We start from the raw sequence: 27,215 nt of genomic DNA on the forward strand, positions 1-27,215 counted from the left end.
GAAACTCTGCTTTTGCAGCAACCCCCCTTTGAAAACAAAGTGCTCCTCTCCTGCACTAATAAGCCCCACTTCTCTGAAATGCCCCCCTTTTCAGGTTTCCAGTTTCACTCCTTACCAATTTTGGCTGAAAAGTTTTGTTTTGGATCATCAGGCCTGCAGTAGTTTTATGTAGCAAGAGCATTAATGGGAATGCCCCTTTAGGCAGCTAACTGCGCAGGAGAATTCCTTAATGTCTGTGCCATGTATAAAGCTTTGGAAATATCACAGAAGGTCAATATTGGAAGGTCAACCTGGAGGGCTAATAAACTGAATGAATTTTAGTTCTGGTGTTGTGCTTGTGTATGAAATGATTCACATGTATTAAGCTGTGACAATATGATTGTTTCAGGTTCCTATGGAATACAACCATCTACAAGAAATTCTTATTGTTGCCTTGAGGAACAGATTGCTGCTGTTGCATCACATCTCTGAGCTCTTTTGTCCTTGTATTCCCATGTTTGATCTTGAGGGACGCCTTGATGAAACTGGTCAGGGTCCATCAGTGGGGTTTGATACATTACGAGGCATTCTGATATCTCAAGGAAAGGTATTTATCTCTGTGTTTGGTATTCCACTAAAAATCACTTGTCAAGAAATCTATCACAACTTATTGTGTGTGAAGCATGCTTTGCTAAGTTCCCTTGCTGACGAGAAAGATATACTGTACACATCCTTAGACCTTCTATTTGAACTTCATTGTGTAGATATATGAAATTTATTTACTAATACTTTCCAGTACTGTTCCTATTATAAGTCTCCCTTTTATACCATTTACCACATCGAAGTCCTCCACTTTTTGAGGAGTGTAATTCCTCACACTTGTGTCTTCTGCCTGGTGCAGGCTCTTTCCCCCTCTGAGTTCTTAAAAGGACATCATTGTTTATAGTATTAGAATATTGTATCTTGGCATCTATGAACTGTTCCCTTGCTGGGTCCTGCACGATCCTGGAGTTTTGTCAGAATCACTGTGACCATAGAGAGATTGTGTGATGGGAAAACAATATCTCAATTAACCAAAGTTGCATTTAAACTAATGGCATCTCTTTTGTAGGTAGAACGTTGTCATGTCATTGGGAGCAAGACTGATGCCTTATCAGGCATAGTTTCTGGCTAAATTTCACTCTGGCAGGGTGTCTTGTGCTAACATAGGGGTATTGCTATTCTGGCATATCTTTCCCCCCCCTCCTGATGCAAGTGTTTAGTAGGTGATCTTGTCCTTTCACACCCTTTAAGCTAATTCAAGGGTAAGACCATGCTATAAATTTCTAATGTTGTGAATAGCTGTCCAGCATTGGAACAGACTGCCCTACGCAGCTGTCGGCCTCATTGGAAGTTTTTAAACAGAGCCTGGATGGTCATCTGTCAGGAATGCTGTGGTTACCTGCACTGAGCAAGGGGCTGGACAAGATTACCTCTAAGGTCCCTTCCAACTCTCATATTGTATGAATGTTTCTTTTTTAGGAGGCAGCTTTCAGAAAGGTTGTGCAAGCAACAATGGTGAGAGATCGCCAACATGGGCCAGTTGTGGAACTCAACAGAATACAGGTAAGAAAGCTATTCCTGACCTCAGATGTGAGGCTGCTGTAGGTGCAAAAACTCATGCCAGGCCTCCCATTGTTTGGCCTGAGTGTCTACAGAATAATTATTTGTCATACTGTAATTTCTGCCACTCTTTTTTGACTAATTCTGGTGACTGCTGTCATTCTATGCTGTGTTGCAAATCTCCAATCTGTGGGAAATATGGCTCCTTTTTGGTGGTAGTGAGACACTTAGGCAGTAGTAGAATATCATTTGCCTATATGTGGTTGAGAACTGGTGATCCACTAGTGTTCCATGAACAATGGCCAACTTTGATACATCCTAATGCATATTGACCCAGTATACATTATTGATTGATTGGATTTATATTCCGCCTTTCTCCTTGAAGGGCACCTAAGGAAGCTAACAATCAAGATTAAAATACAAAGCAAAATAAAAAACAAATAAACATTAAAAAACAATTAAAAACAAATTAAAACAAGATAAAATACAGTCCTCAGATAAAAACACACAGTAAAAGACATAATTTATAAAAGCAACCCTTATAGGGCCTCGAAGGCTTTCCTAAATAAAAAAGTCTTCAGGGCCCACTGGAACGTCAATAGCAAGGAAGCTGTTCTCAGTTCAAACGGGATGCTATTCCACGGTGCAGGTGCCACCACCGAAAAGGCCATGTTTCTGTACGCCACCCCCTTTGCCACTCTCAATGATGGCACAACCAACAGGGCCCCTTCTGATGACCTCAGAGAATGGACTGGACTATATGGAAGAAGACGGTCTCTCAAATACGCTGGTCAGATACATTAGATACAGTCGTGTCTCTGCACCCATGGGGTTCAATTTCCAGAACTACCGTGGATAATGAAATCTGTGGATCAGGCACCCTGTAATTCTCTGAATGCGACCAGAGTGCGTTCTGAGTGGCCCTCAGAAGGCCCTCCAGATGCAACTGGAGCACAGCTCTGTTTGCATTTGCAGGACCAGGTCCAGCTGAACCCAAGGTTAGATAAAACTGCTGATCCCAAATCCGCAGATAAGCAGTATGGACTTTTGTTCCACAAAGCCTGAGAAAAGAGGTAATGATCACACCATTGGGCTCTGTGAATAGGCCTCTATTGTGTTACTTCCTAGCAAGGTTATGATGGGTGAGTGCAGTTCTTCTGATACTCCGCTGTGCATGTGTCAGTTCTGTGTGTATCTATGGTAGTGATGAAGAAAATATACTTGAACAAAATGTAGGTTATTTGCGTGTATGCACAGGAAAGAAAGGCAGAAAAAATGCATTGCATGCTTCTCTGATATTCTCTAATAGAAGCTAGTCTTTGTAACCAAAAGCAACATGAACAACAAGTCAGTGCACCAACGGAAGATAAAACATGGGTCATTCTGTGTCAAATCATCACACTTAACATTTTTCTACCTCATGTTCTTAGATTTTTATAAAACTTGTCTTAATGTTCCTATGTAGTTATTGAAGAAATTAGTGATTTTAAAATTTTTTTAAACTCATAGGGAAAAAATATAAGTGTAAATTTTCAAAATTTTATCAGACTGGTGAGCTAGTGATACTGTAATTAACTGTAAATCAGACAGCAATTGAGATCATGCTGGGAGTGGTTACAGACGAGAATGAACTACTGAGATCTTCAAAATTTTAAAGATGTTCATTTTTGAAATAACTTACTCTAAAATTTTAAATTGAATTAAATTTAAATTTAAAAATTATTAAACCCATTATGTTGCATATGAAATCTCATTAAAAGGGCTTTAAAATGAGACCACTCCTAGCTCTATATCTCAACCCATGTCTGATTTACAGCTAGTCAAAGTATCACTAGCATGCATTTTTGATAAAACTTTGAAAATTACATAGCTATAATTCACATAATGAACATAGGCCACTAAAAATTGTTATTTTTGCACCACAGCATAGAACAAATAAACCCCCCAAATTTCATAAAAATCTAAGGAGGTCCATTTGAAACAATGTGATGATTTGACATAGCCCTAACAGTTCTTAGGACATGCCTTACTTATCCAGAAAGAATAATTAATCAGAGTCATAAGAACAGCCCCACTGGATCAGGCCATAGGCCCATCTAGTCCAGCTTCCTGTATCTCACAGCGGCCCACCAAATGCCCCAGGGAGCACACCAGATAACAAGAGACCTCATCCTGGTGCCCTCCCTTGCATCTGGCATTCTGACATAACCCATTTGTAAAATCAGGAGGTTGCGCATACACATCATGGCTTGTACCCCATAATGGATTTTTCCTCCAGAAACTTGTCCAATCCCCTTTTAAAGGCGTCTAGGCTAGACGCCAGCACCACATCCTGTGGCAAGGAGTTCCACAGACCGACCACACGCTGAGTAAAGAAATATTTTCTTTTGTCTGTCCTAACCCGCCCAACACTCAATTTTAGTGGATGTCCCCTGGTTCTGGTATTATGTGAGAGTGTAAAGAGCATCTCCCTATCCACTCTGTCCATCCCCTGCATAATTTTGTATGTCTCAGTCTTGTCCCCCCTCAGGCGTCTCTTTTCTAGGCTGAAGAGGCCCAAACGCCGTAGCCTTTCCTCATAAGGAAAGTGCCCCAGCCCCGTAATCATCTTAGTCGCTCTCTTTTGCGCCTTTTCCATTTCCACTATGTCTTTTTTGAGATGTGGCGACCAGAACTGGACACAATACTCCAGGTGTGGCCTTACCATAGATTTGTACAACAGCATTATAATACTAGCCGTTTTGTTCTCAATACCCTTCCTAATGATCCCAAGCATAGAATTGGCCTTCTTCACTGCCGCCGCACATTGGGTCAACACTTTCATCGACCTGTCCACCACCACCCCAAGATCTCTCTCCTGATCTGTCACAGACAGCTCAGAACCCATCAGCCTATATGTGAAGTTTTGATTTTTTGCCCCAATGTGCATGACTTTACACTTACTGACATTGAAGCACATCTGCCATTTTGCTGCCCATTCTGCCAGTCTGGAGAGATCCTTCTGGAGCTCCTCACAATCACTTCTGGTCTTCACCACTCGGAAAAGTTTGGTGTCGTCTGCAAACTTAGCCACTTCACTGCTCAGCCCTGTCTCCAGGTCATTTATGAAGAGGTTGAAAAGCACCGGTCCCAGGACAGATCCTTGGGGCACACCGCTTTTCACCTCTCTCCATTGTGAAAATTGCCCATTGACACCCACTCTCTGCTTCCTGGCCTCCAACCAGTTCTCAATCCATGAGAGGACCTGTCCTCTAATTCCCTGACTGTGGAGTTTTTTCAGTAGCCTTTGGTGAGGGACCATGTCAAACGCCTTCTGAAAGTTCAGATATATAATGTCCACGGGTTCTCCTGCATCCACATGCCTGTTGACCTTTTCAAAGAATTCTGTAAGGTTCGTGAGGCAAGACTTACCCTTACAGAAGCCATGCTGACTCTCCCTCAGCAAGGCCTGTTCGTCTATGTGTTTTGAGATCCTATCTTTGATGAGGCATTCCACCATCTTACCCGGTATGGATGTTAGGCTGACCGGCCTATAGTTTCCCGGGTCCCCCCTCTTTCCCTTTTTAGAAATAGGCGTGACATTTGCTATCCTCCAATCTTCAGGCACCGTGGCCGTTTTGAGGGACAAGTTGCATACCTTAGTCAAGAGATCTGCAACTTCATTCTTCAATTCCTTAATAACTCTAGGGTGGATGCCATCAGGGCCCGGTGACTTATTGATCTTTAATTTATCAATGAGGTCTGAAACATCTTCTCTTTTAACCTCTATCTGACTTAACTCCTCGGTCAGGAGGGGCCGTTCGGGCAGCGGTATCTGCCCGAGGTCTTCTGCCGTGAAGACAGATGCAAAGAACTCATTTAATTTCTCTGCCATCTCTAAGTCTCCTTTTATCTCCCCTTTCCCTCCCTCACCATCCAGAGGGCCAACCGCTTCTCTGGCGGGTTTCCTGCTTCTAACATATTTGAAGAAACTTTTATTATTCCCCTTAATGTTGCTGGCCATGCGTTCCTCATAGTCTCGCTTGGCCTCCCGTTTCACCTTCTTACATTTCTTTTGCCACAGTTTATGTTCCTTTTTACTCTCCTCATTAAGGCAAGACTTCCATTTACGGAAGGAAGCTTCCTTGCCCTTCACAGCCTCTCTAACTTGGCTGGTTAGCCATGCGGGCACCCTCCTGGATTTAGTGGAACCCTTCTTTCTTTGTGGTATACACCTCTGCTGGGCCTCTATTACTGTTGTTTTAAGCAGCCTCCATGCACTCTGGAGTGATTGGACTCTTTTTATCCTCCCTTTCAACCTCCTTCTAACCAGCCTCTTCATTTGGGGGAAGTCTGCCCGTCGGAAGTCAAGGGTTTTTGTTAGAGATTTGCCTGGTATTCTTCCCCCAACGTTCATGTCAAAATGGATCGCAGCATGATCACTGTTCCCCAATGGTTCAGTAACGCTTACATCTCTAACCAGGTCCTGCATACCGCACAATATTAAATCCAGAGTCACCTGTCCTCTGGTGGGCTCCGTGACTAGCTGCTCTAAGCCACAGTCATTTAGCATGTCAAGAAATCCGGTTTCCTTATCGTGACCAGAACACAAATTGACCCAGTCAATATGAGGATAATTGAAGTCCCCCATGATTACAACCCTGTCCCTCCTTGTCACCTCCCTGATCTGTTTCCTCATTTCAAGGTCCCCATCCGATTTCTGATCTGGAGGACGATAGCACGCCCCCAGTATTACATCGCTGCACAAGCCTGGTAATTTAACCCACAGAGATTCTACGGTGGAGTCGGACCCACCTTCAATCTCTACTTTGCTGCATTCTATCCCTTCCTTAACATAAAGGGCCACCCCACCTCCAACACGCCCCTGCCTGTCCCTCCTGTAGAGTTTATAGCCCGGGATTGCGGTATCCCACTGATTCTCCGCATTCCACCAGGTTTCCATTATGCCCACTATGTCAATGTTTTCCCTTGTCACCAGACATTCCAGTTCTCCCACCTTTGCTCGTAGGCTTCGGGCATTCGCCTAAAAGCATTTGTACACGGAATGCCCCAGGATGGGCTGCTTATTTGCTCCTTTGTCCCCACATCCTCTCATTGTGCCAAACCGTCTATCACATCCCATCATGCTACCTTTCCCAATTTCTTCTCCTACTCTGCCTTTGTCTTGTTGTTCTCTAACCTCCCCATCCTCATCCCATAGGGATGAGGAGTCCCGAACCGGATGCCCCTCGGCTCTTGTCGGCCTTCCCCCAGGGATTAGTTTAAAAGCTGCTCTGCCACCTTTTTAATGTTATGCGCCAGCAGTCTGGTTCCATTCTGGTTCAAGTGGAGCCCGTCCCTCTTGTACAGGCCCCGCTTGTCCCAAAACGTTCCCCAGAGCCTAACAAATCTAAACCCCTCCTCCCTACACCACCGTCTCATCCACGCATTGAGACCCCTGATCTCCGCCTGCCTAGCTGGCCCTGCGCATGGAACAGGTAGCACTTCGGAGAACACTACCTTTGAGGTCCTGGCTTTCAGCTTCCTGCCTAAAAGCCTAAATTTGACCTCCAGGACCTCCCAGCTACACTTGCCCACGTCGTTGGTGCTGACATGCACCACAGCCGCTACCTCTCCCCCAGCACTGTCTACTAGCCTGTCTAGACGAGAAGTGATGTCCGCAACCTTCGCACCAGGCAGGCAAGTCACCATGCGGTCCTCACATCCATCGCAAACCCCCCTCTCTATGTTTCTAATAATCGAATCCCCCACTACAAGAAGCCCCCGACCCCCCTCCCGCCGAGGAGTATCCCGAGCGCGTTCAGATACGGGCCCATCCCCTGGAGAAGGGATCCCCCCTAGGGGATTGTTTCCCTCCTCTCCAGGATGACGTCCTCCAGTCCCGAGACTTCCCACCCGGGCAGCTGAGGAGCTGCACGCCTGAGGTTGGGACGAAGCCTGATTGTCCCCGGAAGTCTCCCCATGGTCCTCCTCTGCCTGCCTGCGCTTCTCCAGGTTGGCGACCAAGGCTTCAAGGGAGCAGACGCGTTCCCTGAGACCCTGGAGCTCCTTGCACCGAGAACACACCCATGACTTATGCCCCAAAGGCATATAATCATACATGTGGCATTCGATGCAGAACACTGGATAGCCCCCACCCTGCTGCTGGCTGTCTGACTGCATAGCTTTTTTGTTGTTGTTGTTGTTTTATTTAGGGGTCCTTTTAAAAACCCTACACTGGATAGCAGCCCTCTTCTCAAGGGAAGAGGAAGGGCAGTGTATGGGGCCCTGGCCTCCTCGCCCTGCTGCTGAACTCTCAGTTTACCTGACACTTGGGGTCCCAGAGGCACTTGGGGTTCCCAGAGGCCACATGCGTCTGGAGAGAGCCTCAGGCGATGGCAGGCCTAGCTTTATACTCCTGGTTGGCTCCTCCTCCCTCCTTCCTTTCTGATTGAAAGGGGGGCTGGTCTTCCCAGGTGAGTTTACAAAAGCTCAGGAAGACAAAAGGCTGCTGATGGGCGTAACCTACTCTGCAGGCTCCTGAATGGAGTGCTTGGATTAGCCTAATGGGGCTCTTATCACCTCCTAAGGTGGTGATGCTGAAATTCTAAAAATGGACTATGCCTGGGTGGTTGGGAATTGCCCCTTACTAGGTTCTTTCCCTCCTAGTTCTGTTCTCTTAGGCTGGACTGTTTTGTAACCTCAAGCTAGTTTTTATTTGAGTTTGTTTAATTATTTATTGCTTTCTAGATCCTGTGTCCCAATTTACTGAACTGTTTAGGCTATGTTCTAACTTAGACTAAGTTTAACTTGGGTTGAGTATAGGGTTAATTTAAAACAAAGTAGAAAAACCTGCTTTCCACTTTATCCTCCTCCCTTCCTTTGATTAGGTGCTAACTTAGGTGCAGCTAACTTTCAACTTTGATTTAAGTGCCTGACCCTTGGGCTCTTACTCACGAGTAGGACTCTGCTCCTGCTCAGAGTAGGCCTATGTATCTCCCTTAGGTGCTAACTTTCAATTTTGCTTTAAGGTTGATTTAAAGTTAAAGTTAAGGTTAGAAGACAGGGAGTTAGAAAGAGTACACTCACCCTCTCGTCGTCTTCCTCCTCTCCTTCTCCAAAACTCAGAGGTCCACTTGCCTTCTCCTCGCCCAGATGCTAAACTCTCAGTTTACCTGACACTTGGGGTCCCAGAGGCACTTAAGGTTCCCAGAGGCCACACGCATCTGGAGAGAGACTGTTTTCTTCTTGCTACATCAGCTTTTCTCTGTCAGGCTTTCTGTATGACTTTTCACCTTACAGAAATGGAGGATAAAACCCATTTTTATTTCATCATTACGGCTGTTAACTTATTGTCAGGATCCTTGTCTAGCACAACAAAAATATGCATATGGAGCTTAACGAAATCTAGGAGTGGAGAGCCCACACCTTATCTCATGCCTTCATATTCGCTTGTATGATTTTGGTCTGCTTACATGACTTTGAGTACTTCCTGATGGCCTTGTGTACAGTTAAAGTACAGGAAAATAAATTCTTCAGCATCACATGTGGTCACATTGGTGAAGGAAGTGGTTTGGATTAGAAGTCTTTTCTTCATTCACTGACGTGGAAGAGTTTAATGTAGAGCCTCAGGCAAAAGTGCCTTTTCAAGAGAAATTTCTTCAAAGACTGAATATAAAGTATTGTTTTATTATACTGACTAAAGCTTACAAAGGAAGTGTGGTGCATACTGCTTTAGTTTTCTTTGTAGGATGTTCCCCCCCATAGTCTGTATTCCTCCTTTGCTAAAGGTGTGTGCGTGCGTGCGTGTGTGTGTGTGTGTTGCGAGAAGGGGTTTCGAATTTATCACAGGGACAAGGAGGTGGGGTTATAAATTCTGGTAATATGCTGCTAAGGGTAGAGGGATATTAAATGCAGTCACTGCATTAGGTGAAGCTAGTATTTGGTCCTTCACAATAGTCTTTTTGTGGAATTCCAAGAAAGACCCAGATGACACTACCCTATCTTGTTGAGATAAATGATTCCTTAGCACATAGTCAAGCTATTGATTTGTCTAGTTCGGTATTATCCATTCTGTCCTAAAGCAACACACCTACTTCTCAGGCAGTCTTTTCTGTCATCTACCTGTCTAACTGGAAATGTTGAGTAACCCAAATAAATCCAGAGAGTATGCTACAAAAAGTATTCAAAGGAAGTTGCAGGATGGAGGAATGATTCTTGTACTCTCCTTAACATAGTTTAAAGTTGTCATAACTGTGGAGCTGGTTTCTTTAACCACAGTGGGCACTCTCAAACTCATTTTGATTTTCTTCGCATAGTTGCTTTCAAATGTTTTTGCAGAAATGAGTTACAGAGATGAACCCTAAATAAACTTTCAGCCTTACAGTCCACTAGAATTGCATTGTGATGAGGTACATAAGAAAAGCTATGCTGGATCAGACTGAATACCCATCTAGTCCAGGATTCTGTTTCCCACAGTGGCCAATCTGCTGCCTCTGGGAAGCCCAAAAGTGGGGGGGAGAGTGATTCTTTTCTTCCACTCTTGATCCCTTTCAACTGGTAAATCAGAGGCAAACTTCACAGCTACCACGCAGTGTGTCAGCTGTTTCAATGTGCTATGCAGTTCAACCTCAAGATCTATTTCCTGGTTTGTCACAGACAGCTCAGACCTCATCAGTGTATATTTTAATTTGGGATGAGTGTTTTTGCCTTAATATGTGTCACTTTACATTTATTGACATGGAACTACATTGACTACCAAGTTTAGAGCTCAGTTTAGAGCAGGGGTGTCAAACATAGGACCCGGGGGCCGGATGCGGCCTGTGGAAGCTTTTTATATGGCCCTCAGGCTTTTAGCTGCTAAGTAGTGCTGAGGTGTTACTGCTGAAAGGGCAGTCCACATGAAAATTGGGCTCTCCCATATCTTGAAATATGATAAAGATTCATATATTTTCTCTTTTGTTATTTGCAGCTAATGAGTTCCTAAGTGAGAAAAAAAGTGTTTATTTTTGGTTATGAGCTGTTTAATGACATCACTTCCGGCCCTCAGCAGGCATCATGAATGCTATGTGGCCCTCCGTATGAAATGAGTTTGACACCCCTGGTTTAGAGAGTTCTTTTGGAGCTCTTCACAACCTGCTTTGGTTTTAATAACCCTAAATAGTTTGTCACCTGCATTCCAGGCCACCTCACTTAATTAGATTTATCCCTGATCCCAGATAATTTATAAACAATAAATTTGTATTTTATTATCAGGTAAAGCGTTCTAGAAGTAAAGGCGGGTTGGCTGGTCCAGATGGCACAAAATCTGTTTTTGGACAGATGTGTGCTAAAATGAGCTCATTCAGTCCAGATAGTCTTCTTCTACCTCATCGTGTGTGGAAAGTCAAGTTTGTTGGTAAGAATTTTATTTTCATATATCAAATTTCTCCCATAAATTTCTTTTTCTCTTTTCTTGATAATATATATATATATTGCAGCAGAAGAGAAGCAAGATGAAATAAGAAAGTTGCTTGAACTTGTAAAAATCCAGTTGCCACTTGAATGCATGCAAGTCTAAAAATGGACGCCTGTAATTCATCTATTCTAGATCAAGTGGTTTATGATTTGTATTTCATTTAGTGTAAAGCAAAACAGAATTTCAGATTGATCTGAAATAATCTAGTTTATGGCTATCTACATGCTAAAACAAAGATTTGATTCTATTAAGTTTCCCTTTTGTAATCTTCTGTAATGCGTTATGTGTTGGATTTTCTCTTTTCCTGGTACTTAAGTTGCCCTCCCAGAGTGAGACAGGAAAAACTGCTTTTCCCTTTTAATGTCTGATATTTGAAAGACCAAAATCTCAGGAACCTAAAAAGAAATGGGATGGTGGTGTTGGTTTCGCAGTGGGGTGCTAATAGACAATGCTGATGACAATGAATGTTTATCTGTAGCTTATGAGTACATTTGGTCAGTTTAATATAGTCTTACTGACTGACAGATATTTTAAAATAAGCAGTATGTGGTGCCCCTTGACTTTAACTGAGTCAAAACATAATCACATTTGGCCACTATTAGTTGCACTGAACTTAATGATTTTTAAAGACCTTGCTGCAAATGGCTTTTAAATTGTCATTACCCTTTGATGTTCATAATTATTTTTCTTCCTTCCCCTCCCTCTTAGGTGAATCTGTGGATGATTGTGGTGGAGGGTACAGTGAATCAATCGCAGAAATGTGTGAAGAACTTCAGAATGGGCTGACACCACTTCTGATTGTGACTCCAAATGGAAGAGACGAATCAGGAGCAAACAGAGATTGTTTTCTTTTAAACCCTGCAGCAAAGTCTTTGTTGCATATGAACATGTTTCGCTTCTTGGGTAATTTACAAACCATCATTGCATCACCCTTTAAAATATAAAGCTATCATAATAATGCATTTAACACCATGTTGTTTTTTTTAAAACTTCCTAGGGGTTTTGCTGGGAATCGCTATTCGAACTGGGAGTCCTCTGAGCCTCAACCTGGCGGAACCTGTATGGAAACAGTTAGCAGGAATGAACTTAACAATTGCTGATCTCAGTGAGGCAAGCATTAATTTATGGTCGTTAATTAGAATAGTGGTAAAGTCTAGAATCCAGGCTGCTTCTTATCTTATTATTATAGGGGGTAGAGTGCCAAATCTGTTGCCAGAAATACACTTCAGCCAAGCCAGATATTACTTTATATCTGGGATAAGGAGTGGGCTGGGAAAAGAGGAAGGGCATGCATAGGTATGTATGAGGCTTGCTTCCTTTTATATTTAACAATCTCGCTTGGCCACCCCAACCAGTACAGTACAATCCTAAGCATGTCCACTCAAATTGAATATAAGGAGGCTTTCTCCCTAGTAACTGTCTTTAGAGCTGCAGACCACTTTTGTGAAAATGTAATGGTGTAATGTAATGGTGAAGAGAAATTTATGATTAAGGAACTGGCAGTTAGATGCAGCTTCCCAAGCACATTAAGTGGCTACCCCTTTGTGGATAAGAAGTTAGATGATACTTGAGTCCTGTTTTTGATTGAGAATAAAGATTAAAAAAAGTTTTTGCCAACAATAAGGAAGGACACAGGAAAAGGAAAGTTTCAACATCCTTTTCAGCAGTAGTCCTTTCATCAGCAATTTTCCAATAATTTTGCCTTCAATAATTTTACCATAAGAACATAAGAACAGCCCCACTGGATCAGTCCATAGGCCCATCTAGTCCAGCTTCCTGTATCTCACAGCGGCCCACCAAATGCCCCAGGGAGCACACCAGATAACAAGAGACCTCATCCTGGTGCCCTCCCTTGCATCTGGCATTCTGACATAACCCATTTGTAAAATCAGGAGGTTGCGCATACACATCATGGCTTGTACCCCATAATGGATTTTTCCTCCAGAAACTTGTCCAATCCCCTTTTAAAGGCGTCTAGGCTAGACGCCAGCACCACATCCTGTGGCAAGGAGTTCCACAGACCGACCACACGCTGAGTAAAGAAATATTTTCTTTTGTCTGTCCTAACCCGCCCAACACTCAATTTTAGTGGATGTCCCCTGGTTCTGGTATTATGTGAGAGTGTAAAGAGCATCTCCCTATCCACTCTGTCCATCCCCTGCATAATTCCATTCCATCCCCTGCACCTTCCATTGTTATAGTCAGGTGGATGAATGTGGCCAATGGATAGGTATGAACAGGGTGCCAGTGTGTTCTTCCTGGCCCATTGTCCTGTTAGGGATATATGTCAGCCATACTTGAGCTGTCAATATGCCACCCCAGTTAAGCTTTTCCAGTGGATATGTAGATTACAGATATCTGAATAACGGCATCCCAGATAGTAAAGCTAGCATCAGTAAAGCTAGATCAGTAGAATGAAGGGGGTCCCATTTACCATAGCTGGATTGATAGTTTTATTAGTGGTGGGTTTTTGAGAAAGCTAGGACTTGTATACCTATCTCTACTGTTGCTTGTTAAATGCGGAGTTCCTTATGAAAGCTTTAGTTGGGGGAAGCTTCTTTCTTTTATTAAAACTTGCATCTCATCCTTTCTTCAAGGTGCTGAGGGTGACATACATTGATTCCCCTGCCTCTTTTTAATCCTGATAACAACCTTGTGAGATAGTTTATGCTGAGAGAGAGTGACTAGACTAGACCAAGTAAGGTTTATGTGGTAACTGGGGATGTGGTCCTGGGTCTCCAAGTCCTAGGTTGACATTCTAGCCCCTACATTATGCAGACTTCATTCAAATATGTCTCTTCATTCTCCAACTACAGTACTGTACTATTATAATATTAGACAAGAGCTACTTTGGACTTTAAAATAGTGTTTTTTAAAATGTGCTTATACAGAACAGCATTTGTGTTTCAATTTTTCTGAGCTCAGAGTTTTCAGCTAGCTCACAAAAATCCCCAGCATTTCATAACTTCTCTAAGTTAGTCCTTAGAACAGGGGTGTCAAACTCATTTCATACCAAGGGCCAAATAGCATTTATGATGCCTGCTGAGGGTTGAAAGTGATGTCATTAGGCAGGAAGTGATGTCATTAAACAAGTCATAACCAAAAATAAGCACTTTTTCTATTTGCATGTGGGCTGCGCTTTCTGCAGTGCCACCTCAGCACTGCTCAGCAGCTGAGAGCCCAAGGGCCAGATAAAAAGTTTCTGTGGGCTGCATCTGGCCCTCAGGTCTTATGTTTGACACCCCTGCCTTAGAAGCAGTATTCTAACCCTATGTATATGTGATCATTAATAGTGTCAGGGCAGAGCCTGTACAACTTCTATGTTGCATATACAAATGTGCTGTGACAATTCTTCATTTGGATTTGTGTTTTGTTTCAAAGGTTGATAAGGATTTTATCCCGGGGCTTATGTACATCCGAGACAATGAAGCTACTTCTGAAGAATTTGAGGCCATGAGCCTGCCTTTTACAGTGCCAAATGCGAGTGGTCAAGATATTCAACTTAGTTCCAAATACACCCATATTACACTGGATAATCGAACTGAGTATGTGAGGCTGGCAATAAATTACAGGTTTGTATAATAGTTGTAATTTATCTGTAGTGCATGCCTGTTGAGATAAAAATGACCTGGGTTTGCTTCATCTTTAATATCCTATCAAAATTATTGCTGCCACCACTGTATTGCCTACTAGTAAGAACAAAAATGAAAATCTGATGGTTTGGGCAAGATGGCTGTTTTGCTGGGTATGAATGTGATGTTCGTTTGCCCTTACAATTTCCAAAATATCTGAGAAAAGCTTCTGTGATCCCTTGTGGTAACTCTCGGTGTCGCAGGCTAACAGCCCAATCTTATCCACCACCACCTCTCTGTTGAAGAAGATGCAGAGGGTTTCTGAAATCCTCCCTTAGATCTCTATTATTACTAAGCAATGATGGTTATTTCATTGACTGTATTTTTGTAGACTCCATGAATTTGATGAGCAAGTTGCTGCAGTTCGGGAAGGAATGGCCCGTGTTGTTCCTGTCCCTCTTCTTTCGCTTTTCACAGGATATGAACTGGAAACAATGGTGTGTATTTGGAATGGTCCTTTTTGGGGGGTCCAATTCAGTAAAATCAGATCATACCTTAGTAAGCATGTATTTTTTTATTTTTTATAAAGTTAGGAGGACTGACAGTGGCCAATCAATTCACAGTCTCTGGCTAAAATAAATAATTCCCAAATTTTGACAAAGGTGATGAAGAACTTAAATACCTGTGTTAGACACTTCCAGAGAAGCACTTTGATCACCTAAGTTTTGGCATAGCTTAAGCTTTGGCATACCTAAGCATAAGGCATATCAATTTTATTAAAGCCTATATCCAACTTAAACTGTGGAGAATTTTTTTAAAGCTAAAAAAGGTTGCTCTAAATTATAAGACAAAGGTAGAACTGTTAAAGTATATCACCTAAAAATATTCTCTTTTTATAAGTCAAATATGAATACATCACCTTTTCTGCCTAATCTTTGGAGGGGAATTTTTTTTTGTCCAGAGTCTGTCTGCTGCAAGTATTGGAGGTTGGGACTAATTAATACACATAACTTCACTATTGCATATCCCTCATTTTTCCTGTCATCTTGTTAAATTTTGTTTTTTTCTCTATTGTATCCATGCGTATGAGAAAAAAAAAGAGAGAGAGAGAGCACTACTTCTTTGTTTAGCTCTGTGGTAACTTTATTTCTTTTTCTTCTGCCTCCTTCCCCTTCTGGAACTTTTCTGCATTTTTTAGGTTGAGCTAAGCTACTTCGATTTTTTTCCCCCACCTTTTACTTCAGTTCATACCTCTACAACTTTAAATTCAAGAGATGTCATTATTTGCTGTTGAGGGATAGAGATAGCAGGCAGTCACAAATGGTAGTGTTCATAAACAAACTAACAATTACTCTGAGCAAAATATTTGTTGTAGAATATTTGTCTTAGGCACTCAGTAAAGAAAAGCATATGGATGAAGTGATCTGGTTGTGGAGCTGGCCCTGGAGCAGTTGTTACTGGCCACATGTGATCTGAGAAATGGTGATCTGCAGATCTACTTACAGAGCAGCTATGCATCTCTTTTAATCCAGGGCAGTGTCAAGTGTGAACAAAATATATAGTATCTGCAAAATACAAGATTTTGTCAGCAAGCTTTGCTGTGGCTTTGTCTTCCAGCCTGCTATAAGCCTATGTGTCTCTGAAAAAGCTCTGACTGAGCAACAGGCTCCCAAAATTGGGGCTGCAGCTTTCTCAAAGGGATGCTGCGCTTAAATTGCCACGACTGTGCTTGTAAACCTGCCTCAGCAAACAGCAGCTATGTCTTGAAGATGGCAAGACACAACCCCTTTCTCTGAAAAGAGGAAATGGCTATCAGACTCACCTGCCAGAGCTAAGGGGGGGGGGTTGGAGGAGAAGAAGATATAGCTGTGGGCTGTGAGCCCTTCTAGCCGGTGTCCTTTCCCTTTATGAGGTAGGACTGGACTGGAGAAATGGTCAGCCCTGTGAGGAGGAGAGCCATTAACAGTAGACCTTACCTGTAACGGCCATGAGGGACTTCCCAGAACGTTCAAAATGCCCTTCTTTTGCTAGGGAAATACAATATTTTGTGTCAGAGCAAGTCATTGGCTATGGATACTTGAACTCCAGGCTTAATATGTTAAGTGTGCTTAACACTAATCTGAAAAGTAGTGATGTTCTCCCTGAAAAGTTGCTTTAATTTGATTTTTTTTCTGACTTGTTCTGTTTTCAGGTATGTGGGAGTCCAGATATCCCTCTGCACCTCCTAAAATCTGTAGCCACATATAAAGGAATTGAGCCGACTGCTTCTCTTATACAGTGGTTCTGGGAGGTGATGGAATCCTTTTCCAACACAGAACGTTCTCTTTTTCTCCGCTTTGTTTGGGGCAGAACCAGGCTTCCTAGAACAATTGCAGATTTTAGAGGCAGGGACTTTGTAATCCAGGTAAGGCTTGGATAGCCTCAGGCTGAATATAGGTTGCAGTTCTTTTTTTAAGCCTTTAATACTGTTCTCTTATGAGCAGAGGAGCACTTGGCATATTTGAAGAAGAGCATATGCTTGTTTGTTTTGAATTACTGGTGGTGCCTTGGCATCTGGGGTGGGGGGGGGGGAGGTTCTATTCCCAGAAGCCAAAACCCTGTGGATAATGAAATCCACAAGTCAGGGAACCCAGATCTCTGAATACGCGGCTTTCACTGACCTCAGAAAGGCCTTCAGAGGTGTTTAATTGGCACTTCCAGTTTTTGCCAAACACCCTTCAGACTAGAACAGAACAAGGTTGCAGTTGTATCCAGGAGACTCAGTGGGTCTTCACCTGCAGGTTTGAGACCCACAGTGGGTCAAATTCGCAGATCCTGAATCCACAGATAGAGGACTCATCTGTATATCCAGGAAAGATTTACATTAATTTTTTCTAATCTTTGATCTGTTTTTTTGCTGTTAATATAGTTTACTCTTCATCAGATGCAGTTTGATGCAGCCAAAGTGTACCTGTGTGTTTCTATATTATTTTGCAATTCATTACCTGTCATTTCAGTGTTGCGATATTTTTCCGTCATAAGCATTTGAATTTGTTGACTCATAGTTACCTATCCTAAAATGGACTAAAAAGTTAAATATGATTGTTATTACTTTTTTAATAGTAATGGATTAGACCAGCTGGGGAATAAAAATGATTGCAAGATGGCTTGGGCAGAAAAGATCAATTTTTTTAAAACAGGAAATTTGTATAATATTTCTGAAGCTATTTACAGGAAATATACAATATGTGCCCAGTAGCTAAAAATACCTATTGGAAAGGATTTGCTATTTTACTTTGAAGAGGAAAGAATTAGGCAATAGGTTGGATGTGATGGTATTGGGCTGATTCAATTACACTAAAATGTTCTCTCTTTTGTCAGGTTCTGGACAAATACAATCCCCCTGACCACTTCCTTCCCGAGTCATATACATGTTTCTTTCTGTTGAAGCTGCCCAGATATTCTTGCAAACAGGTGCTAGAAGAAAAACTGAAATATGCTATCCATTTTTGTAAGTCTATAGACACTGATGATTATGCCCGAATAGCACTGACAGGAGAGCCAACTGCTGATGACAGTAGTGATGACTCTGACAATGAAGATGCAGACTCTTTTGCATCAGACTCGACCCAGGACTACTTAACAGGCCACTGAGAAGGAATGTTCCTCGCCAGGGATCGATGTTGCAAGCACTGAGGCAAAACTCCACAAAGTAGCGTTTAAGCAATGGACAGTGTGTGAGAAGAACGCGAGGCCCTATAACTAAAGAACTTCTAATTATTGCTGAACATGGGGAGTGTGTTACTCATTGTAGGAATAATGGCTGATAACTGAAGAAACTTTAGGATAAATGGGTGCCATAAATGGGCATTGGAACATCTATTTGATTACCTTCTCCCCTATATGCTGCACTGCAGATAGAATTTTGTGTTTACTGATGTGCTGTAAATGTTTATAAAATATTGGTAGTGTGAAATTTAAATAAAACTTTTAAATTGTGAGTGCAATAGGTTTGGTTTTTTCCCCCTCAAATTAAGTGTTGTGTTCCTTGCATTTTCTTGATTGTATATTGGAACTACTGTGCAATGACTGAATAGTATTATAAATATTTCAGTTAACTTGATTAGCTGTTTTGTTTATTAAAAAACTTTTTGGAACATGCAGTTATCAGTATTCCTTACATTCATGATCAGAACTAACACCTCATTAAGTTTACCCCACCTTGCATATTTTAGCTCATATATATATAATGTATCTTGAATTTATAACTTTCTGTAAACAGACTTCTTAACATGGGAAGTATACTGTACATAACTGTACCATGTATATGCAAAAATTATAATTTCCCTCTGAATAAAACATCTGTCTCAAACAGTTTGGTAGGGCTTTTTATGGTGAGAAATCTTCCAAAGAATTTTGTGGCTTCCCCAGTTCTAAAGTATCACTTGGTGCCTATCTCAGGCACATACTGTTGGGCAGATCCAAATTCAATCTTGGATTTTGCATAGCAGTCAGACCAAATTGCTGAACCTGGTTTGGGTTTTTCATCTGTGAGTTGATAAGCTTTCCCTCTCTTTCCATCTTCCTGCTCTAGAGGAGGAGAAAGTGCATCTAAAATGGACCCTTTTTAGAGAGTGCTATTTGGAGAAGTTGCTCATGCCGTTAAAATGTCTTCTTTCCAAGAGAAGCATTTAAGAGAAACCTTTATTTAAGTCGCTGTAAAGTGCCTTCATAGTGATTCAGATGCCTTCAATAGTCTTTCAAATGAATCTCTACATCGTTCAAAATTAACTCATCGTCTAAGCTGTTTCTCATTGCACACTTTGCACCCACAGTTCATCTTAAGTTTCTATCTGTGGCTGATGTTCCAGAATATTTTTTGGCAAAGTTGAATTGACCTAACTGGATGAAACTAAACTACAGTTACATTTAAATTCATTCCACAAAAAAACCACCTGTTGATCAGAAATCTAATCCACTCTGTTCTGTAGTATGTAGAGTAATAAATAAGTGGTCTGTGTAGTAGAATATTGTATAGTTGCAATGCTGCTGGGAGCATTGTGATAGAAAGGAGCAGGTATCAATAGTAATTAGTAGTTTAAAATATATCCACTTGGAGAGCCAGCTCTCCTTGACTCGGGGTAGAGCAATATGGCAGCCAGGGTGAGTCAGTAAACTATTCTTGCTCCGTGGTTACCATGCTAGTGAGGTCCCCCAAATAGATCAATTCCTTCTTCCCTCTCTCATACTGCCCCACAACCCCACTGTTGCCTCCCTTGTTTTCCTTTGATTGCTGCCTTCCCTGCCATATTCATCTCTCAGATGAGCCAAGCAAGTCTACCCCCGCCCCACTCTTTCTCACCAGACCCAGGAAGGGGAAGAAAAAACCAAAGCAAAAAGGCTCTTTTGAAAACCTCCTGCAGGTTTTCATGTTGTCAGGATTAACCCGTTATGGATCCTTCCTTGTATCAGGGAGGGAGGGAGAGAGAGACATAGGGGACAGATGGGCTAATTTTTTTTAACAACTCAGTTTACAAAATTCACAAAAACCCACAGCTTAAGTCAGACCCTGGGAAAAAGCAAGGGTTGGCAAAGGGGCATTGTGAGGAATCTTACTCTGAAGGGGGTGGAAGAGTCTCTGGTGCTGCTTGGTGTGCAATCAACTTGCCAAGGAAATTCCCTCCATAGAAGCAGTTATAAGGATTGTATGATCATACTTGTGGTGTCTTGCTGTGTCCATGGTTGCCCTCGCCTCTGATCCCTGGAGGCTTGATGGGGGTGTGTGGAGGGGGAGGTTCATTAAGCTGTGTTCTGAGTCAGATTTTAGCAGCTCTTCCTTTGGTAAAAAGGCTTCTGCACACACACACACACACCCTTTAGTTCCTTTCTACATACCAAGCCACGTGTTAGAATTCTTCCCAGCCTGGGCATCCGGACTTGCTGTTGCTTCCCACCCCCTAATCCCACAGGTACACACCTTTTAAAATTTGTTGAAGCATGACCTTTGCAGTGTTGCCTCCCACCCCCCATCTCCTGCAACTGGAGATTGTAATGGTTTTTTTTTGTCTTGTGCATTAATTACAGTATATTTCTGTGAATAATTTTTTAAGATCTACATTTTAATTAATGATTTTTTGGGGAGTGGGGGGTGGGAGAGGCAAGCCGTCAGCAGCTGCTCTCAGAAATCGTTAATCAACCCGTAATTTCTTAATTTCATTTTGTCATGGGGGATGCAAAAATTTTCTGTGATCTGGACAGCCATTGGCTAAGGTTTGCCACTGACCCATAAGACAGTTAAATTAGGTTCATGATTTAAGTAAAGAGGTTAAGTTCTTTAGAGAATACATATTAAGAGATTGCAATATACTAGCATTAGATTTTTTTTAAAAAAGGATTGGCATAAATTCTGACTAGTATTTTTATGCCCAACACAACATCTTCTGACTATCAAAAACTCAATTGTTTTTACCTTCAACTCTGTCAAAAAAACAAACTTATATCAAGATACTAAAAGGAATCCTTCAGTTATTTCAGAAGTAGAACAGTGTATTGGAGGCTGGAGCTTCAAAGATGTTTCTTTCCATTAGAATTTGCCTTTATTGTATAGTAAACTTGCCTTATATTCCAAAAGGTTAATCCTTAATTTGGATTCACTGGCCAAAGTTTTGCTTTTATAATGCCTGCCTTGTTAACTTCTGGCACTTTTACAACTTGTTTCCTAAGAATTCCTTTAAAGCTTTCTAATCAGTGCCTACCCTTTGACTTATAGCTGTGTAGGTAGGATTATATTGCAAGGAAAAGGTTCCTATTTCTGTGCTGCCTGAAGCCTGTAAATTTGTCCTGTAAGATTTCCATTGATCGTTGTAATTCTATTCTTGTTTCACTTTTATGTTTAGCCTTTGTTCACTCTGAGGGCAAATTCTGCTGGCTTTCTAATGCATTGTTATTCAAACTGTGAGACGCGGCTCTTTAGGGAGGTGCCAGGAACTCAAAGGGGAGGTGTGGGATGTCCTTTTGCAGTGATAGTCACACCCCTGGGCAGAATACGAGCCCGTCTTCTGCCCATCTGCGCTTTTTTTAAAGCAGAAGAAATGGGAATTGAAAACAGAAGAACGCCCCGCCCTCTTCTCCCTCCACTCCGAGGCTCCGCCTTCTGTGTTCGCTGCATGTTGTTTCCAAAGCTCTTTGACTCCAACCCCCATCTGCCAAGTACCAAGCATGCTCATTTTGCAGTCCTTGCCCTTGCTGACCATCAGAAAGAAACCCTCCTTGATCCTTGTCTGGTTGGTTCCTAGTTCCCAGCCCGGGAACTCCTGATTTTAGAAATGGGCTACGTCAGAATGCCAGGCGCAAGGGAGGGCACCAGGATGCAGGTCTCTTGTTATCTGGTGTGCTCCCTGGGGCGTTTGGTGGGCCGCTGTGAGATACAGGACGCTGGACTAGATGGGCCTATGGCCTGATCCAGTGGGGCTGTTCTTATGTTCTTAACCCCTACTCCTCCTGTCCTGGGTACTATGGCTCACACCCATGTGTGGCTCAAGGGTTTGACTGATAGCAAGCTAGCCTCACAGGCTCTACTTACCGTATTTTTCGCTCCATAAGACGCACCTATTTTTTAGAGGAGGAAAACAGGAAAAAAAAATATTCTGAACCAAATGGTGTAATAAAATATTTAATAAACTATAACAGAATAACATTTGAACCATGTAAAGTGAACAGCAGTCAACAGTGGCATTAAGAACCATTATCACTGTCATTAACAAATGGAGAGACTAACAACCATTAACAAATGGTTTGAGTACTCTAGTTTTCTGGAAACCCCAAGAACTCATCATCGCTAGAGTCAGAATTTATGAAGCTCATTTGCTCACAATCACTGACATCACTTTCTTCACTGTCTTCATATAAGATACCGTCTTCACTTCACTTCACTAAAGAGGCTCCAGGTACTTGCAGAGAGCGTCTATCCAGAATCGCAGTGTGGATTCCGAGCCAACAGGTCCACCACTGATATGGTATTCTCCCTTAGACAACTGCAGGAGAAATGCAGGGAACAACGACAGCCACTCTTTATAGCCTTCATAGATCTCACAAAGGCTTTCGACCTGGTCAGCAGAGACGGCCTCTTCAAGATTCTCCCCAAGATTGGATGTCCACCCAGTCTCCTCAGCATCATCAGATCTTTCCACAAGGACATGAAGGGCACTGTTGTCTTCGATGGCTCCACATCAGACCCTTTTGACATCCGAAGCGGAGTGAAGCAGGGCTGTGTTCTTGCACCAACCTTGTTTGGGATTTTCTTCGCTGTCCTGCTGAAGCAGGCCTTTGGAACTGCAACAGAAGGCATCTATCTCCGGACCAGATCAGACGGAAAGCTCTTCAACCTCTCCAGACTGAGAGCAAAATCCAAAGTCCAGCTGAAATGTCTGCGTGACTTCCTCTTTGCCGACGATGCAGCTGTCACTACCCACTCTGCCAAAGATCTCCAGCAGCTCATGGATCGTTTTAGCAAGGCCTGCCAAGATTTTGGACTGACAATCAGCCTGAAGAAAACACAGGTCATGGTTCAGGATGTGGACTCACCTCCCTGCATTACAATCTCTGAGCATGAACTGGAGGTTGTCCATGACTTTGTGTACCTTGGCTCAACGATCTCCGACACTCATTCTCTCGATACCGAGCTAAACAAGCGCATCGGTAAAGCAGCTACCACGTTTTCCAGACTCACAAAGAGAGTCTGGTCCAACAAGAAGCTGACGGAACATACCAAGATCCAGGTCTACAGAGCTTGCGTCCTGAGTACACTTCTGTACTGCAGCGAGTCATGGACTCTTCGCTCACAACAGGAGAGGAAACAGCGCTTTCCACATGCGCTGCCTCCGACGCATCCTCGGCATCACCTGGCAGGACAAAGTTCCAAACAACACAGTCCTGGAACGTGCTGGAATCCCTAGCATGTATTCACTGCTGAAACAGAGACGCCTGCGTTGGCTTGGTCATGTCGTGAGAATGGATGATGGCCGGATCCCAAAGGATCTCCTCTATGGAGAACTCGTGTAAGGAAAGCGCCCTACAGGTAGACCACAGCTGCGATACAAGGACATCTGCAAGAGGGATCTGAAGGCCTTAGGGATGGACCTCAACAAGTGGGAGACCCTGGCCTCTGAGCGGCCCGCTTGGAGGCAGGCTGTGCAGCATGGCCTTTCCCAGTTTGAAGAGACACTTTGCCAACAGTCTGAGGCTAAGAGGCAAAGAAGGAAGGCCCATAGCCAGGGAGACAGACCAGGGACAGACTGCACTTGCTCCCGGTGTGGAAGGGATTGTCACTCCCGGATTGGCCTTTTCAGCCACACTAGACGCTGTGCCAGAACCACCTTTCAGAGCGCGATACCATAGTCTCTCGAGACTGAAGGTTGCCAATACTTCACTTCCATCTAAGGCATTGCTAATGCCACATTTTTTGAAGGACATTTTTTGAATGGGATCATAAACTGGCATGAAGATCCCTCCCTTTATTAGGGTGAATGGGATCATAAACTGGCATGAAGATCCCTCCCTTTATTAGGGTAAATGGGATCATAAACTGGCATGAAGATCCCCCCTTCATTAAGGTCCCCAACGTGCACTCTTTTTTGCAGTATTCACTCCATAAGATGCACACACTTCCCCCCCACTTTTTTTTTTGGGGGGGGGGGAAGTGCGTCTTATGGAGCGAAAAATACAGTACTCTCCCTAAACAACTGAAAAAGACCAAGGGTAGAAATGGGAAAGCACGCTTCAAGTGTTTGAGGAACCCTATCCCTTCCTTCTAGCTCACAATGTTCAGGCAGATCTGATTCCTAAAATTCAAAATTGTCCATTCCTCAGAAAAGGACCAAAAGTCTAAGGAAGTTGGTCACATTGTTTCAAATGGTGAAGATGGGGAGCGTGTGGAAGCTAACCTCAACTGCCTCTTTCCAGGGGAAGTTTTTCCCAGGATATTGGATAAGATTTTGAAGTCATTGAGCCTTCGAAGCTTCAGAATGATAGCCCAGTACTGCAACTCTAACCTCCTGCTCTGGAAAGTCTCTTTTTTCCTCAGGCTCCTCTGAAGCCAGCAGAAATACCTTTTTCTGGAACCCATCCTAAAAAATTATGGAGATGGAGTGGTCCTCCTCAATGCATGGCAAGAAAGACACCAAACTCACGAGTAAGTTGTACTCTCTTCCTAAGGAAATCCTAGATAAACTCAAAGTACCATCTGTGGATGCACCTATTGCAAAATTGTCTTCTCATACTGTGATCCCTTCAGACAGGGCAGGTGGCCCTTGTGAGCCATGCAACAAGCACATTGAGGTGTAGCTGAAGAGAACTTTCAAGGCTACTTTGCTTGCTCTCAGAGCCTCCGCAGCCACTTTGGTTTTCTCCCAAGCCACCAATTTCTTGGTGGAAGAACTGGTTAAAAAGACAGCCCCACCGTATCCAAAACCAACCAAAGACACTTTAAAAAAGTATCCCTGTCAGCTGCTTTCTCAGCTGACTCTTTGCTAGATGCTCTCCTGTTCTAGAGTTATCACCTCCAATGTGGTGGCCAGAAGAAGTTTGTGGCTATGCAATCTCAAAGTAGATTACTGGGGACTCCATTCTCCAGATCTAAGTTATTTGGACAAGCATTAGACCTTATTCTTATTGAGACAAACGCAAAGTACTTCCCACTGTTTCCAAGACAGGGAAAACTAAAGCGAACCAGAGCTTTCATGCCTTTCATCCTGCAGGAAGGAACAGAGAGCCGTCCAAATTCAAACTCAAGTGGCACAAATCTAGGAACTTCCACCAAAAGTTCCAGCATTCCCATTCTTCTTACACAGGGAATAGAGCTAAAGACAAGTCAGCATGATGCCACACCGGGGGTTCCTCACGCAGAGTGCAGGCCAGGCTTCAGGATTGCACATGATCCTGGCACAACACAACATTGGACATGTGGTTCCTGGAGACCTGTCTCCAAGGGCTATTCCTTGGAATTTGTAAGGAAACAAAGGGACAGGTGAGGCAAACAAACATGCAACTATGCTAGCAGCCATAGATCACCTGCTTCATATTGGGGCACTAAGGGCAGTTCCCTCTGCTGAGAGAGGCACCAGGGTTTACTTGGTGTTCTTTTCAGTGCCAAAATGGAGTGGAATCCTAGATCTAAAGTGCTTGAACTGATTAGCAAAATCACAGAAGGTACCATGCCCTTCCCCTTGGGTTAGCAATCTCCCCAAGGGATTATCTGGTTTGTGGTTGTGATAATCCAGTCAAACGGTTCAGTGGTTGCCACCCAGATACTGGAACACCTGGAAGTAATTTTCAATACCGAATACTTTTTGGTACTTTTCAATATTTGAACAGTTGGCAGAAAAGTCAATATAATTTACTTGGGTTGGTAAGCAGCCACCCACTTGCTCATGTCAGTTAACAAATATTCTCTCTCTTCACTAGGGATCCAACCTGTTCCTCTACAAACCATTACAAATGAGAACCCTGCAGGACCAAGCCTTGGGACAATTCCACAAGCACGTTTCTTACTGGTCATGCTCAACATGTTAACCCTACAGCATGGAGCAAACACCCTGAACCACCTTCTCAATTCTGGCATGTTGGCATTGACACAAACCACACTATGTCTTATAGTAGGGGTGTCCAAACCTTTCGGCAGGAGGGCCACATCATCTCTCTGACACTGTGTTGGGTCCGGGAAACAAAAGAATTAATCTACATTTCAAATTTGAATAAATTTACATAAATGAATTTATTAGAGATGGAACTTATATGAATGAATGAAGGTCTTGCAATAGCTCAAGGCCTATAAAAGGCCTTGCACAAAGCAAGGCCAGCCTTTCCTTTGCTGCCACTGCTGCATTACAGATGTGAAACAGCAAGCAGTGGAAGAAGCCCTCATCCCACAGCTCATGCAAGAGGTTGAAGAGTTGGTTGTCATGCTGAGAGCAGTTGCATCAGGCCAGCACTGGCTCCAGCAAGTCTCCGGAGGGCCAGAGTCTCATTGGAGACTGGGGGCTCCCTAAGGGCCAGATTGGGAGTCTTTGAGGGTCACAAGTGGCACCAGGGCCGGGGTTTGGGCAACCCTGTCTTATAGGTATGTTTGCTTCTTTATGTAGCGACTTCGTATGTCTGTTATTCCTGGGCTTCTCCAAGCTTTTAGAATGCTTTCTTAATATGACTGTTCCTTTTTATCAGTTATTCTCTGTTGAACAAAAGTAACACATGCACAGTTGAGAGACTTTTCAGAAAGACTAACCTCTGTGTTTTCAGAATGGAAATAAATTCAGAATGGATATAAATATTAACACTTTGGAGACTCTTATATTTTCCTTTTTCATTGAACACTGTGTCTCTGCTATTGCAGCTTATCTACTAATTGCTACTAGACTTCAAGACATCTCTTGTTGGAATTAGGACCTAGTTTAGATAACACTGAAGAAGATATGCTTGCCTCATCCCATGGTGCATCTGCTACCGTTCTTGAAGAGACAAGGAAAGAGACCACTCCAGTTCAGCTCCCTGTCTCAGGACCAGAGCTGGCAGCTATGATGAAGACTGGTACCAGAGTGATGAGGAGGGTAGACTGGAAATGGGGTGAACAGGTACTGTCAGTGTCCTTTGTTTTG

The 27,215-nt window shown here is 43.0% G+C and overlaps 1 protein-coding gene across 5 annotated transcripts in view; it reads left to right on the plus strand.

Annotated features, from left to right (window-relative positions):
* The window catches only part of HERC2 (HECT and RLD domain containing E3 ubiquitin protein ligase 2), a 127,475-nt gene extending 108,535 nt beyond the window's left edge, over window positions 1-18,940 (plus strand). For all 5 annotated transcript variants that reach the window (XM_066622097.1, XM_066622102.1, XM_066622098.1 and 2 more), the window contains 9 exons: window positions 389-586; window positions 1,501-1,584; window positions 10,816-10,957; window positions 11,726-11,920; window positions 12,015-12,127; window positions 14,399-14,589; window positions 14,981-15,086; window positions 16,781-16,993; window positions 17,950-18,940. In XM_066622097.1, the coding sequence (XP_066478194.1) occupies window positions 389-586; window positions 1,501-1,584; window positions 10,816-10,957; window positions 11,726-11,920; window positions 12,015-12,127; window positions 14,399-14,589; window positions 14,981-15,086; window positions 16,781-16,993; window positions 17,950-18,222 (1,515 nt within the window). In that variant the 3' untranslated portion in view covers window positions 18,223-18,940. The remainder of the gene's footprint in view (window positions 1-388; window positions 587-1,500; window positions 1,585-10,815; window positions 10,958-11,725; window positions 11,921-12,014; window positions 12,128-14,398; window positions 14,590-14,980; window positions 15,087-16,780; window positions 16,994-17,949) is intronic.
* The last annotated feature ends 8,275 nt before the right edge of the window (window positions 18,941-27,215 follow it).

The sequence above is a fragment of the Tiliqua scincoides genome, chromosome 3 (assembly GCF_035046505.1).
Source record: "Tiliqua scincoides isolate rTilSci1 chromosome 3, rTilSci1.hap2, whole genome shotgun sequence".
NCBI classification, from domain to species: domain Eukaryota; kingdom Metazoa; phylum Chordata; class Lepidosauria; order Squamata; family Scincidae; genus Tiliqua; species Tiliqua scincoides.